The sequence below is a fragment of the Lagenorhynchus albirostris genome, chromosome 3 (genome assembly GCF_949774975.1).
Source record: "Lagenorhynchus albirostris chromosome 3, mLagAlb1.1, whole genome shotgun sequence".
NCBI lineage: Eukaryota > Metazoa > Chordata > Mammalia > Artiodactyla > Delphinidae > Lagenorhynchus > Lagenorhynchus albirostris.
This window is the reverse complement of record NC_083097.1, coordinates 1,251,105-1,263,209: the sequence shown is the minus strand read 5'-3', so window position 1 is coordinate 1,263,209 and position 12,105 is coordinate 1,251,105. Positions and strand designations below refer to the sequence as shown.

The window sequence follows — 12,105 nt, the reverse complement described above, 5'->3', positions numbered from 1 at the left end:
GAAGCAGACAGGCTGTCCACGTGGACATGTGTTCCCAGGCCAGAGGCCCAGCCCCGTAGGGCTCTGGACAGGCCTGAAAAAGCTCCCCTGGCAGGTGGTCCGGTCCTGGGCAGGTCACAAGCTTGCTGGTCCCCAAGCAGTTTCTGTCACCTTGATACACTCACCTCCACCTGCCCAAGCCTCGTGCCCATACCGAGGCTCCCGCCCCGCCCAGGGCCTGCTGCCCTGAGAGCCTGCCCAGGTGGGAATCAGTGTGGACCCAGCGGGAAAAGTGGGCTCCACTGGGGTGAAGGGGCACACGTAGGGAGGGCGAGGGAGGCAGGCCCGGGAGCCAGGATCCCAGCCTACTCGGAGGGGTAGCTCGCAGGCCTTCAGCGGCCAGGCTCGCAGCTGGATCTCCAGCACCGGGAGGCTGCGGCCAAGAGGGACTGAGGAGGGAGGAGGCGGAAGGAGGCGGGACCAGGGGGCGCTGTCTCCGGGCGCGGCTCCGGGCTCTGGAGGCCCCAGGCAGCGCAGCCTGGGCGCGGGGAGGGCCCCCGAGGGCTCCTGAGGAGCCCCAGGCCACCTCGAGCGTTTGGCCAAATCGAGGCTACCCTGTTCCGGCTGGGGTGTCCTCTCGAGCCAGGCGTCCCCGCCCCCACCTCGCCTCCGCCCCCGGGCGCCCCTCATCCGGGCTCCGGCGCCCCGCGCACCCCGCGCCGGCCGGGCGGAGGGGAAAGTTGGCGAGCGCGCGGCGTCCGCGGGGGAAAGCGTTAATGGGCGGCCGGGTGGGAGCCGCGCGCTCGCTCGCCCACGTCACGCCGGTGCGGGCTCGGCTGACGACCGCGGCGCCTGGGGACGCCGGCGCGCTCCGCTCGCTCGCCAGGTGCTCCGCCTGGAGATGTCTCCATTAGTTGTCGCCCGCTCCCCGCCGGAGCGCGCGCGCCGAGCGGCCGCGCAGAGCCCTCGCGGGCGGCCGTCAGCGGCCCGGCGCCACCGCAGGTAGGCGATGTCCCCGCGCCCGCGCCCGCCCCCGCCCCGGGGTTCCGAGACCCCTCCCCTCTGCGGGGGAGGAGGAGGCTCCGCGCGGCCGCCGAGGGGCGCGGGCGGCGGCGGCGGCGGCGGCGACTCCCCGGTGCGTCCCGGGCTGCGCGCTGGTCCCCGCGGCCCCGGCGCCCGAGCGGCGCGGGCGGGCGCGTCCCCGGCGCAGGTAGGGAGTGGGCTCAGCCGCGCAAACTTTGCTAGGATTGCTGCTGCGCTGGGGGCGCAAAGTTTGCTGCCCGCTGGTGGGGCCTCTGGAGGCCGCCGCGTCGGCGCAAGTGGCGGAAAACGGGCGGGCGGCGCGGAGGCCGCGCCGAGCCGGGCGCCTGCGCCGGGACACCCGGCTGCCCTCCTTCCCGGCTCGGGCGGCGCCCTGCGTGCCAGCGGCGGGGCCGCGGTGGGAGAGCCGGAGGGAGCGGGCCGGGATGCGGGGCGTTTCGGGAGGAGGGTTCACCCCGCGCGCCTGCAGCTCGCGCCCTGGCGTCGCGGGGGACCCCAGAGGAGAGGCTGCGAAGGAGCGACCTGCCACCCTCGGGGTTCGCGAGTGCGGCGCACGGACACCTGGAACGCCCTGAGCCCACACCCCGCACGGGTGTCCACGAGCAGTGGGCGGCCCGCGCGCCACCAGGGCTCGGCCCTGCGCCTTAGATAAGAAGGCCCCTGCCCGGGGCTGTGAGCTCCCGCCCCTGCCCTCTGGCTCGGCTCAACTTCTCTGGGCTGGAGAGAGCCCCTCTCCCCGCCCTCCGCGGCTCTCGATGCGGGGGACCGCGGTGGCCCCCGGCGCCGAATCGGCCAAACCGCGGAGGCTCAGCTGGTGTCAGGGGTGAAGCCCCGCCGGGAGCGGAGGAAGGTCTGGAAGCGACCTCTGTACCCAGAGGCTCTCCGTGGTTCCGACGGCCGACATCATCCCTGGGCAAAAGGGGGGACCTGCGGACCCCTAACATTTGGGGCTAATCGTCCTCAGACCCCCTCGCCCTGGCTCCTCTCGAGCTCAGCAGACAGTGGGGGCACCCGACCAAATCCTAGCCGCCGCCCTGCCCGTGGGGAGCCTCGTGGTTTCTGGCAGGTCCTGCCCACGGGTGTATTTAGAACCGGGGGTCCCTCGAGGGACGTGGGCTCAGTATAAGCCGCGTCTATGCAGGTACGTGTAGCTGATGGCGCCTGAGATTCTGACACTCCTGTCTGTCTGCTCTGGGAAGGAAACCCGGGGTTCCTCAGCTCAAGGCTGGGCCTTTTCGGAAAGAGCACGGGCTCGTTATTCCCGTATTACCTAGGGGGCAAAGATGGCCCAGAAAGTACCCGGGTTCCGGCAGACAGGTTGTCAGCGGGGTGTCAGGGGGGTGCCCGCAGCTGGAGACAGACGGGCTAACGTGGCCTCCATGGGGCTGCGTGAGCGGCCCGCAAGGTCGCGCGATTCCTCCGGCAGCCCCAAGCTACCCCAAACGGGGGCGGGGCGGCCCCTCACGCAGCAGCCTGGGCTGGGCCTGGGGCAGGAAGCGGAGGATCAAGGTGCAGGGCCCTGAGAAAGCGCCGCCGGTGAGCGGGATTTCAAGATCATGGAAAGAAGGTGGCCCGCGAGAACCGGGCGGGCGGGCGGGCGGGAACTGGGAGTGTCTATTTACGCACTAAGGCTGGAAAGGAAAACCGGAGAACGTAGCAGCGATGGTCACGGCAGCCCCTGAAACCTCTCCCCGAGAGGCCCCCACGGACCTGCTGTGCCCACCTGGCTCCGAGAGTGAGCACGTCTACTCAGGTGAATGGCGGCGCGTTCAGGGGTACTGTTCCCCGCGAGCTGCGGCCCGAGTCTCCGGGGACAGAAACGGAAGGGAATGCAGGCCTGGGCGAGGCACGCGCGGCGAGCGGTAGCCCCGAGGCGCTGGCCGCTGGGACCTGGGCGGTGGCTTCCTCCCCGGCGCTGAGCGCTCACAATCGCCGGGGCCGGGGCCACGGCCACGGGAATGGAGTGAGGAAAGGATGCTGAATGCCGTCCTCCTGTGGAGGTTGCTGAGCCCTCAGCCACCCTGGGCTCCCGCGCCTTCCTGCCCCCGGCCTCATTGCTGGGGGAGAGTGAGTTGTTTGTAAACAAATAATGGAAAGTAGGAGGATGTTCCGTAAAAGCCTCAGCAGAAGCCAGAAAACTGGAAGGAGATGGGAGGAGGGAGAATGGGGGAGGGGAGGAGCAGAGGAGGAAGAGGGAGAGAGATTGAGAGATTCATTTCTGCCCAGAAGCCCCGGTGGCTAGTTTCTTATTATTTACAGGAAGGTGATATTAGCAATTCAGGTGAGAAAGAAAGAAACACGGCCGCCACGAAATCAATACAGAACTCCAAAACAATTATTAATGTCATTTGACTCGTGTTCTTTATATATCTCTCCCGGCTACAGACGCTAAGCTGTCTGAATAATTTGCATGGAGCGTCTATTCATTATTTCCGATGATTTTCTTTGCGAGCAGCTCGGACGTGGCCGGCTGCGATCCAACAGGATCGGAGAACTCGCACTTTCATCTGTAAATTAAAGCAATTACGCAGCAGATATTATATGATGCGCGCTGTGGTCTCTAGATACTCATCAATCACCTTCAACCGAGCTGTCAGAGCGGGCAGATTCCGTTTCTGGGAGGCAGGCTTGCAGCTGGGGAGAGGGCGAGAACGTCGTCATTAATTAGAGGGTGACCCCGGGGCGATTCACAGGTCTGAACCCAGGACTCTTTCCCAGCAAGTCAGCACAGCGCCGCCGTGCACGGCTCCCTCCCGGCGACCGCGGGAGGCCAGGCCGGGCGGGAGAAGCAGGGGCGAGCCCGGCCCCCGGAGGGTGGCGGCGCAAGAGGCGGGCCGGGGTTCCGGGTGGCCCGGGCGTCCCCTTACCGCCTGTGCGCTGGCCGCCACTCTGGACTCGGGCAAGGGCCCAGGGCCGGGGCTGGCTGGGGAAGTGCAGGGGTGGGCGCTCGACCGCTCCCCAGACCGCTCCCTGTGCCCTGGGCAGGGAAGGGCGCCCCTCCCCCGTACCTAGGCCCGAAGGTCGCCGGGCGGAGCGAGCGCAGCAGGAGGGGCCCCGGAGCCGAGTCGGGAAAGCTGCTCGTCCGACCGCGCTGGGCTGTCTGGCAGTCCCGGGTTGAGCCGCGAGGGGCAGGGGGAGGCTTGAGGGAGGGCGGCCCGCGGGAGCGGGTGGGGGAGAAAAGGGAGGGCCCGTGCGCCGAGCTGGAACTTGCTGGGCGAGGAGGGGGTTGTTCCCCGGGAACACGGCGGCCGAGAGTGGCAAGCCCTCTTGGCCCACCGAGCCCTGGGGCGGCGGGCTCTGGGGAAGGCCCAGACCCACACACTGAGGGCATTCTGGCCTCCAGATGCAGACGCGCTGGTAGCCGCGCTGCTTCTGGAATTGCAGCCCGCTGTAGGGTTCGAACTGGTGGGAGGCTTTGCTGAGTCCCGGTTAAACAATAGTGGGGCCCGCGCCGCCCTCCTTAGCCGCGCGCCGGCCCGCGGAGCTGCCTTCCTTCCACCTGGAGGGGCGCGCGGAGAGCAGAGGCCCGGCTGGCCGCCTGGCCGGCTGCGCCAGCGCGCGGCTAATCTTAACTGTTGATTACATCTCTGGTGAAGACTCCCTCGTAGACCCCTCATATGTCTCATTTGTAATTGAGACTAATGATTACAGTGGGGTGGGAAAGGAGCAGCTGCTCATTAATTAATTTCTAATTAAAAGTGCCTCCCCTCCTCGGTGACTAAGGAGAAACACGGTTCGTCGGGGCGCTATTGACTCCGCGGATGAAATTCATTTGTTACAGCCGTGCGCCCTCCGCCCGGGGCTGCGCGGCCGAGCGACCCACGCGTCTGCCGCCCGGCCGGGCTGCGCGGAGTGGGGCTGACGTCAGAGCCTCCGCCGCTTAAAGCCGCGCGCCGCTGACGTGACGGATTCGCACGACTCTTTTTTTTTTTTTTCCTTTTTTGCAAAATATGTATTTGTGTCGCCGCTGCGAGGCCGGTCGGTCCCAGAGCCCCCTGGAGGCTCCGGACTGTGAAGCTAAAAGGATCGCCGCGTCCGTCGCGGCTCACTTTCCTACCCAGTTAGAAAAGTTTGTGGAGCGCGTGTCTGAATTAACCCGCTCTTCTGCTTTGCCCGCCCAGCGCCTAGAAGCCGGCGGCCCCGGAGCAGTGGCCGCGCCACGCCGTCCCCCTCGCGCAGGACCCCGCCGGCCCCGCCCGTCGACCCCGGGCCGCGCCCGCCATGTCCTACCCGCAGTTTGGGTACCCCTACTCCTCGGCACCCCAGGTAAGGGGGCCCCGCTAGGCCAGCAACTCGCTGTCGCCTCACAGTGAGCAGGGTCTGTGCCACGTACCCCTCGCGCCCGACCCGGGGGAGGGCAGAGGCGCTGAGGAAATCCGACTGGCAGGGCCCCATATCCCGTTTCGTTTGTCCTCCACCCCCTCCTGGGCTCTGAGGCTGCGCCCCCGGGGAGCCCAGCGACCCAGGATAGACGTGTACAAGAGGGCGTGAGCCCTGCGGCCTTGGAAACCAACACCCCCCACCCCGGGGAGGGTGTGAACATTCCGGGCCAGGTCGGGCTGGGCCCCATGTGGCTGGAGGAGGCCAGGAACACAAGCTCGCCACGGGAAGGACCGCGCGGCCCGCTGGGGATGGCGGGAGCACCGAGGACACGGGGTGCGCGCTCCTGGGCTGCACGTGGGGCCGACTGAGGCCCAGGGCAGCAGCCTCGCGCCCGGGGGCCCCGCCCTTCCTCGCGGCTCCTCTCTCCACAGTTCCTGATGACCACCAACTCCCTGAGCACGTGCTGCGAATCCGGTGGCCGCACGCTGGCCGACTCCAGGCCGGCTGCCTCAGCCCAGGCGCCCGTCTACTGCCCGGTCTACGAGAGCCGGCTGCTGGCCACCGCGCGCCACGAGCTGAACTCAGCGGCGGCGCTTGGCGTCTATGGGGGCCCCTACGGCGGCTCGCAGGGCTACGGCAACTACGTGACCTACGGTTCTGAGGCGTCTGCCTTTTACTCGCTGGTAAGGGGAAGGGGTGTTTGTCAAAGCTAATCCCTGCCGCGCATGCCCCTACCCCTCGATCTGCCAAACTCACTTTCCCCGCACTCTGGAGGCAAGGGGGTTGGGAGAAGCACACCTTCGACTTTGAGCCGCCTAGCTTGGTCCTTCGGAGCCCCGTCATCCCCAGGGTTGGGGTGTCCTGGCAGGTGGGCCGTTGTATTTAATGTATTTATTGTTTTCTGCTTGCTGTTAAGTTGGGGTCAGATGTCTGGTTCTGTCGGAGCTCGCTCCAGCCTGCTGGGTCCCCTGGGTCCCCTGTCCCTCACTCCTCCCGGTCGCCCTCTTCCTCCCTCCCCCTCACTTCTCTCCTCCCCTCCTGTCACCACCCCCGTTCCCTCCTTCACCCTCCTCCTCTGCTGTCCCCCAGTCGCTCCCCCCTCATCTCTCCCCCTACCTCCTTGCCTCCCCTTCCCTCCCCCATCCTCCCCTTCCCTCCCCCATCCTCCCCTTCCCTCCCCCATCCCCCCTTCCCTCCCCCATCCCCCCTTCCCTCCCTCATCCCCCTTCCCTCCCCCATCCTCCTTCCCTCCCCCATCCTCCCCTTCCCTCCCCCATCCTCCCCTTCCCTCCTCCATCCCCCTTCCTTCCCCATCCCCTCTTCCCTCCCCCATCCCCTCTTCCCTCCCCCATCCCCCTTCCCTCCCCCATCCCCCTTCCCTCCCCCATCCCCCCTTCCCTCCCCCATCCTCCCCGTCCCTCCCCCATCCTCCCCGTCCCTCTCCCATCCTCCCCTTTCCTCCCCCTTCCCTCCCCCATCCTCCCCCATCCCTTCCTTCCCTCCCCCCATCCTCCCCGTCCCTCCCCCATCCTCCCCGTCCCTCCCCCTATCCTCCCCCCATCCCCCTTCTCCTGTCCCTTATTCCCCCAACACCCCCCAAGTCTGCTCCTCCTCACTCCACGTCTTGGGGCTCCTTCGCTGCCTGGGCCCGAGGCAGAGTCTGGGAATGCGTGATGCAGACGGGGGTGGGGAGGATGGGGGGCGGCCCAGTGGTCTGTGAGAGTGAGGCAGGAGCCAGTGATCCTAGGGGAGGGGCTCGAGCTGGGTCGCATCCGGGAAGCTGCGACCCCAGGCTCACTGGCTCCTACAGAACAGCTTCGACTCCAAGGACGCACCGGGATCTGCGCATGCGGGCCTCGCTCCGGCAGCGGCCACAGCCTACTACCCCTACGAGCCGGCGTTGGGCCAGTACCCCTACGACAGGTGAGGGATCTCCCCCTCCTCACTGCCCCTCCCCCACGGAGCACCAAGCCCCGCCCCTACCAGCGCCACGCCCCCACTGAAAGTTTGGGCGGCAGAAGGAGGGGCATTGCTCGGGTCACGTCCGGCTGACCTTGGGTTAGGACCATCCTGGCCTCCTAGCAAGCCGCCGCCCTTCCCCGCCCCCATGCCGTCTGTCCGGACTCCCGAAGCCCTCGCTGCAGTGTGGTTTCCGGGGCCCGATAAAGGAACTCAAAGAGACATAGGTGTACGTAGACAGACGGAGACCTAGCCGGGCCTCGCGCCCGCGCTCCTCCCCCACCCACAGAGCCCTCTCTGGCTCCATCTAAGTTTAATCAAATATAAACATTAAAAGGCAGTGCCTGCCCGGGTAAAACCCAGGTCTTGCCACCACAAACACACCTCCACGACCGGGACTGCAGCCGCGTGGGCCTGGCGCTGGCCGCCTGCCCGCGGCGCAGGGGCCGCTGCCGGCGCCCCATTGCCCAGCCTGTCTCCAGGTACGGGACCATGGACAGCGGCACGCGGCGGAAGAACGCCACGCGCGAGACCACCAGCACCCTCAAGGCCTGGCTGCAGGAGCACCGCAAGAACCCCTACCCCACCAAGGGCGAGAAGATCATGCTGGCCATCATCACCAAGATGACCCTCACGCAGGTCTCCACCTGGTTCGCCAACGCGCGCCGGCGCCTCAAGAAGGAGAACAAGATGACGTGGCCGCCGAGGAACAAGTGTGCGGATGAGAAGCGGCCCTACGCGGAGGGCGAGGAGGAAGAGGGGGGCGAGGAGGAAGCCAGGGCGCAGCCCCTCAAGAGCACCAAAGGTGCAGGTGCGTGGGGGGGGGTTGGCGATGCGGGGGTGTCGCCTCCCTGTGGCTTCTCGCTGGTTCCTTTCGGAACGAGGCAAACTCCTGGGCCTAGGCGGCAAATTCATGCCCTGGCCCCGAGTGTGTGAGGCCCTGTGCACGAGGGGTCCTGTGGCAGTGAGCTGGGAGCACGCTCAGAGACCCAAAATCACGTTCGAAACACTAGCCCCTGCCGCCTTTGATATGAGGCTGAAATCAGCTAGGTGCCTGTAGGCGTTTGGGAGCCCCTGAGGTGGTGGGAGGTAGAATAAGGCGCAGGTGCTTTGCCTAGCTCCCAGGTGGGCCCGTACCCAGGTCCTTGGAGTGAGGAAGGGGGTTCCCTTAACTTGCCATCCCGTCTCCCTCCACTGGTCACTCTTTATCTCCTGGCAGAGCCCACAGACAAAGAGAAGGATCTGGAGCTCAGCGACTTGGAGGACTTCGACCCCCTGGAGGGGGAGCCCCCAGAGTGCGAGCTGAAGCCGCCCTTCCAACCCCTGGATGGAGGCCTGGATCGAGTCCCCGCCATGCCAGACGGCCCCAGCGCCCCCGGGAAGGAGGCTCCGGGCGCCCTCCGGATGCCCCTGGCCGCCGGGGGTGGGGCCACTCTGGACCAGGACCTGGAGAGGGCCCGGAGCTGCCTCCGGAGCACGGCGGCTCGGCCGGAGCACCAGGCGGGCGCGGGCGCGGGCGCGGGGGTTGGCCCGCAGGCCTGCGAGCCCAAGCTGGGCTTTGCTCCAGCGGGGGCGTCGGCGGGCCTCGAGGCCAAGCCGCGCATCTGGTCCCTGGCACACACGGCCACCGCGGCCGCCGCCACCGCCCTCGGCCAGACTGAGTTTCCCTCGTGCATGCTCAAGCGCCATGGCCCCGCTGGCCCTGCGGCCCCCTCCTCGGCGCCCGCCTCCTCCTCGCCTGCGACCCCGGCTCCCGCCGGTGCCCTGGACAGGCACCAGGACTCCCCGGTAACCAGTCTCAGAAACTGGGTGGACGGGGTCTTCCACGACCCCATCCTCAGACACAGCACTTTGAACCAGGCCTGGGCCAGCGCCAAGGGCGCCCTCCTGGACCCGGGGCCGCTGGGCCGCTCGCTGGCGGGGGGCGCCAACGTGCTGACGACGCCCCTGGCGCGCTCCTTCCCGCCCGCCGCGCCCCAAGACGCCCCCGCCTCCGGCGCTGCCAAGGAGCTGCTGGCCACGCCCAAGGCCGGCGGCAAGCCCTTCTGCGCCTAGCTGGCCGCCTGCCTGGGCGAGGAGGCAGCCGGCGCTCGGGCTGCAGGCTCCAACTCTTTTTCTACCGAGTTTCCAAAGTGAGGCAAGAGCTCGGCAAAGCTCAGGTCGCCAACCCACCCTGGAGGGAGGATCTGAACTCGGGCTCCCGGGGCCACGGACAAGCCCCCGGAGCGCCCGGACAGGAGTCCTCCCGGCCGTGCCAAACTCGGGGACCGAGCAGGATAGGGCTGCTGTCAGAGCAGCAGGGAAACACCCTGAAGCAAAAAGTTTACGTGCAAAAGTTTACACACAGAAGACGTTTCCGTTCCGAGGCCTGTCTGTGTACCTGTCTGCTTTGGGTTGAGGCTTTGCCGCCGTTCCTTGTGAAGACTCCTCAGCCTGCTGGCCTTCCGATTCCATCCTCCGCGCATACTTTTCACCAACAACACTTCCACCGAGTTTACACTATTGCACACTCTTAACTCGATAAAATTATGTTTTTTTAATGTATGTTCACACCGATAATTGCCTGCTTCAGAGGCTAATATAACAAAACCAATAAAACCGAGTGATGGTGTTTGCATTGCAAAATGAACGCATTTGAAACCTAGGGATTTGGAAACTTGGAAGAGGAAAGCTGCCCATCCCCGAGGGCAGGAGTGGGGAGGGCTGCTGACGCAGAATCCTCACTGGAGTTGCTTGCAGAGCCCAAGACTTAAAGCCATTGTTTTAAAAAGATAGTCACAGTAAACTTACAGGATTCTGTTGAGTTCCCGAATAGAAGGCGATGAGAGACCCCAAACTTTTCAACTCTCTCCCATTGCCAGACTCCAGAATTTTGAGAAAGTAAAAGTTTCTTTGGCTAGATACGAATAACCTTTAAACTTCCAAGTTCCCTGGAACTGTGCCCTGGTGGGGAAGGGATGCGGGGCCGTCGCTGCCCTCAGCCTCTCCTGGGCGGGAGTGAGGTGCCCTCCTTGACGCTGCGGCCTCCTAACTCCGCCTCCGGGGGGGGAGGGGCGGGGACCTGCCGAGATGCTCGCAGCCTGTGAGTGCGGCTCAGGGAGAGGGAAGTGCTTAGCAGGACGAAGACCCCAGGCGAGGCTGCAAGGAAGGGCCTAGGGGTGGTGCGGGAGGATGTGAGCCTCCCCGGCCTCCCGTAGGGTCCTGCGGACCCCTGGCTTCACCCAGAAACCCGGTTCCCCCACCACGGCAGAGCCCAGCTCGCTGGCAGCCAGAAGGTCTGATCTGGAGGAAAATCGCTGGCTTCCTCCCCACGGTGGATTCTGCGCAGTTCCCCGACCCCCCACAGGCTTCTGCCCCCGCCCCCCCAGCGCGCGCAAACGCCCCTCGAGGGCGGCAGGCGAGCGTGAACTGGACTCAGCGCTGTCCGCTAGCCTGCAAGCTCTCTGCTTAAGGCTGTACTGGGCCTCACAGAAGCCGAGGTGCCCGGAGGAGGGACGGGCCGCCAGGCAGGAGCCTGCAAGGGTGGAGTGGCCCGAGGGTGCAGCGCAGCGACAAGGAGATGGTGGCCTTTGATCCGTACGCGGACAGACTGACAGCCGCAGAGACGCCAGCTGAAGACAGGAGTCGCCTGGCGGGCCGGCGGGCAGCCTTCGAGGGACATGGGAGGCCCGGGCTTTCTTTTGCGATGGGCTGGGTGGTACTGGACTGGGGCCCCGTGGATCCCGGTCCACTGGGAAAGGTCAGGGCGGCCGGAGCGCTGGAAAGCGGGCCCGATGGGCCGGGCGTTGGGGTGACTTTACCACCTGGGACAGGGGAACGGCGAGGGGCACCCTTGAGCGATGGGCCCCTGATGGCCGGACCTCGGCGGCCCCGACTCTGAGTGGTGGGACCTCGAACCCCAGTCCTCGAGCGGAGAGAGCGGGCGCGGACCCTGCGCCCCGCCGGCCGCGCGGTAATTGGATTGTATCCGCCCGCGCGCTGTCACAGTATTGACTTTCGCTCTCTTGGATGATATTATCGGGATTCGGAAGCTCGCCGCTGATGTGTCTGTCAAAAGGCTGCGGCGGGAGGCCCCGGCCTGGCGAGCAAGCATCACCAAGATAATTTGAAGTGAAATTTTCATTTTGACAGTAAACCCCTCAATTTCTAAAGGCTCCGCGCTCCGAGAGCTCGCTGGCAGGGGGAGGCTTTGAAGAAAGCCCACGTCTTAGACTGAAAAGGGCAAAAGAACTCGAATTAGTTGTAATAGATAAAAGGGCAAAAATAAAGAGTCAAGGGTACTTGACAGTAATAGCGAAAGTGGAGTCTCGGGGGAGACGCTGCGGCCGAGGCTGGGACGCCAGGAATTTTAATGTGCGGAGGACTGCCGCCTTGCGCCCCCCAGCCCTAGACAAAGCCAGGCATTTTGAGCAAAACAAGGCTTGGACGCAGGCGGCTTGGCAAGGCGGGAGAGGGGCTGCGGGGCCAGAAAGCCCAGGAACCCCGGGCTGCGGGCCCCGGGTGGCAGGGCGCGCGGCTGGGCGCGAGCTGCAGGCCAGGCTGCGTCTGACTCCGGATCCTTCCAGAGCGGGCCCTTCCCGGATTCGGCCCCCCATTCCCCCTTCCCCGGGCCAGACGGCTCCTGCTGCCCTAGCCTGTTGCCCTCGGGAACGCAGGCGCCTGGCAACGCCAGGGCGCAGAGGCCCTCCTGTCCCCGCAGAATCCCACCCTGCAGGAGCCCCCAGGTCTTGGTGGAAATGGCTGACCGAAAGGTTTTATTGGATTAAACTGAAAAACTGTGAAATAAAGACATCAAGTGCAGAG

At 66.0% G+C, this 12,105-nt stretch overlaps 2 protein-coding genes across 9 annotated transcripts; one reads left to right on the top strand and one right to left on the bottom strand.

The window, feature by feature from the left end:
- The first annotated feature begins 2,630 nt into the window (after window positions 1–2,630).
- On the top strand, window positions 2,631–9,908 carry IRX4 (iroquois homeobox 4). 8 transcript variants are annotated; one of them, XM_060146840.1, is made up of 6 exons: window positions 2,631–3,087; window positions 5,142–5,286; window positions 5,775–6,026; window positions 7,154–7,266; window positions 7,785–8,113; window positions 8,522–9,908. In XM_060146840.1, the coding sequence occupies exons 2-6, from the start codon at window positions 5,242–5,244 to the stop codon at window positions 9,355–9,357; spliced, it is 1,575 nt and encodes a 524-aa protein (XP_060002823.1). In that variant the 5' UTR covers window positions 2,631–3,087; window positions 5,142–5,241; the 3' UTR covers window positions 9,358–9,908. The 8 variants fall into 8 exon arrangements, with proteins under 8 accessions (XP_060002823.1, XP_060002822.1, XP_060002818.1 ...); XM_060146839.1 differs by having other exon boundaries at window positions 7,707–8,107; XM_060146835.1 differs by having other exon boundaries at window positions 7,707–8,113.
- Window positions 3,362–4,627, bottom strand: LOC132518792 (uncharacterized). The gene is made up of 2 exons (XM_060146843.1): window positions 4,029–4,627; window positions 3,362–3,654 (listed from the first exon to the last, which is right to left on the bottom strand). The coding sequence occupies exons 1-2, from the start codon at window positions 4,349–4,351 to the stop codon at window positions 3,558–3,560; spliced, it is 420 nt and encodes a 139-aa protein (XP_060002826.1). The 5' UTR covers window positions 4,352–4,627; the 3' UTR covers window positions 3,362–3,557.
- Window positions 9,909–12,105: the final 2,197 nt, after the last annotated feature.

Coding starts and splice junctions, on each gene's coding strand:
- LOC132518792 (XM_060146843.1), bottom strand. CDS start 4,351: ATGCCCTCAGTGTGTGGGTCTGGGCCTTCCCCAGAGCCCGCCGCCCCA. Junction 3,655..4,028: donor CCGGCGACCTTCGGGCCTAG/GTACGGGGGAGG, acceptor CCCTCTCCCCAG/CTGCAAGCCTGCCTCCCAGA.
- IRX4 (XM_060146835.1), top strand. CDS start 5,242: ATGTCCTACCCGCAGTTTGGGTACCCCTACTCCTCGGCACCCCAG. Junction 6,027..7,153: donor CGTCTGCCTTTTACTCGCTG/GTAAGGGGAAGG, acceptor TGGCTCCTACAG/AACAGCTTCGACTCCAAGGA. Junction 8,114..8,521: donor CAAGAGCACCAAAGGTGCAG/GTGCGTGGGGGG, acceptor ATCTCCTGGCAG/AGCCCACAGACAAAGAGAAG.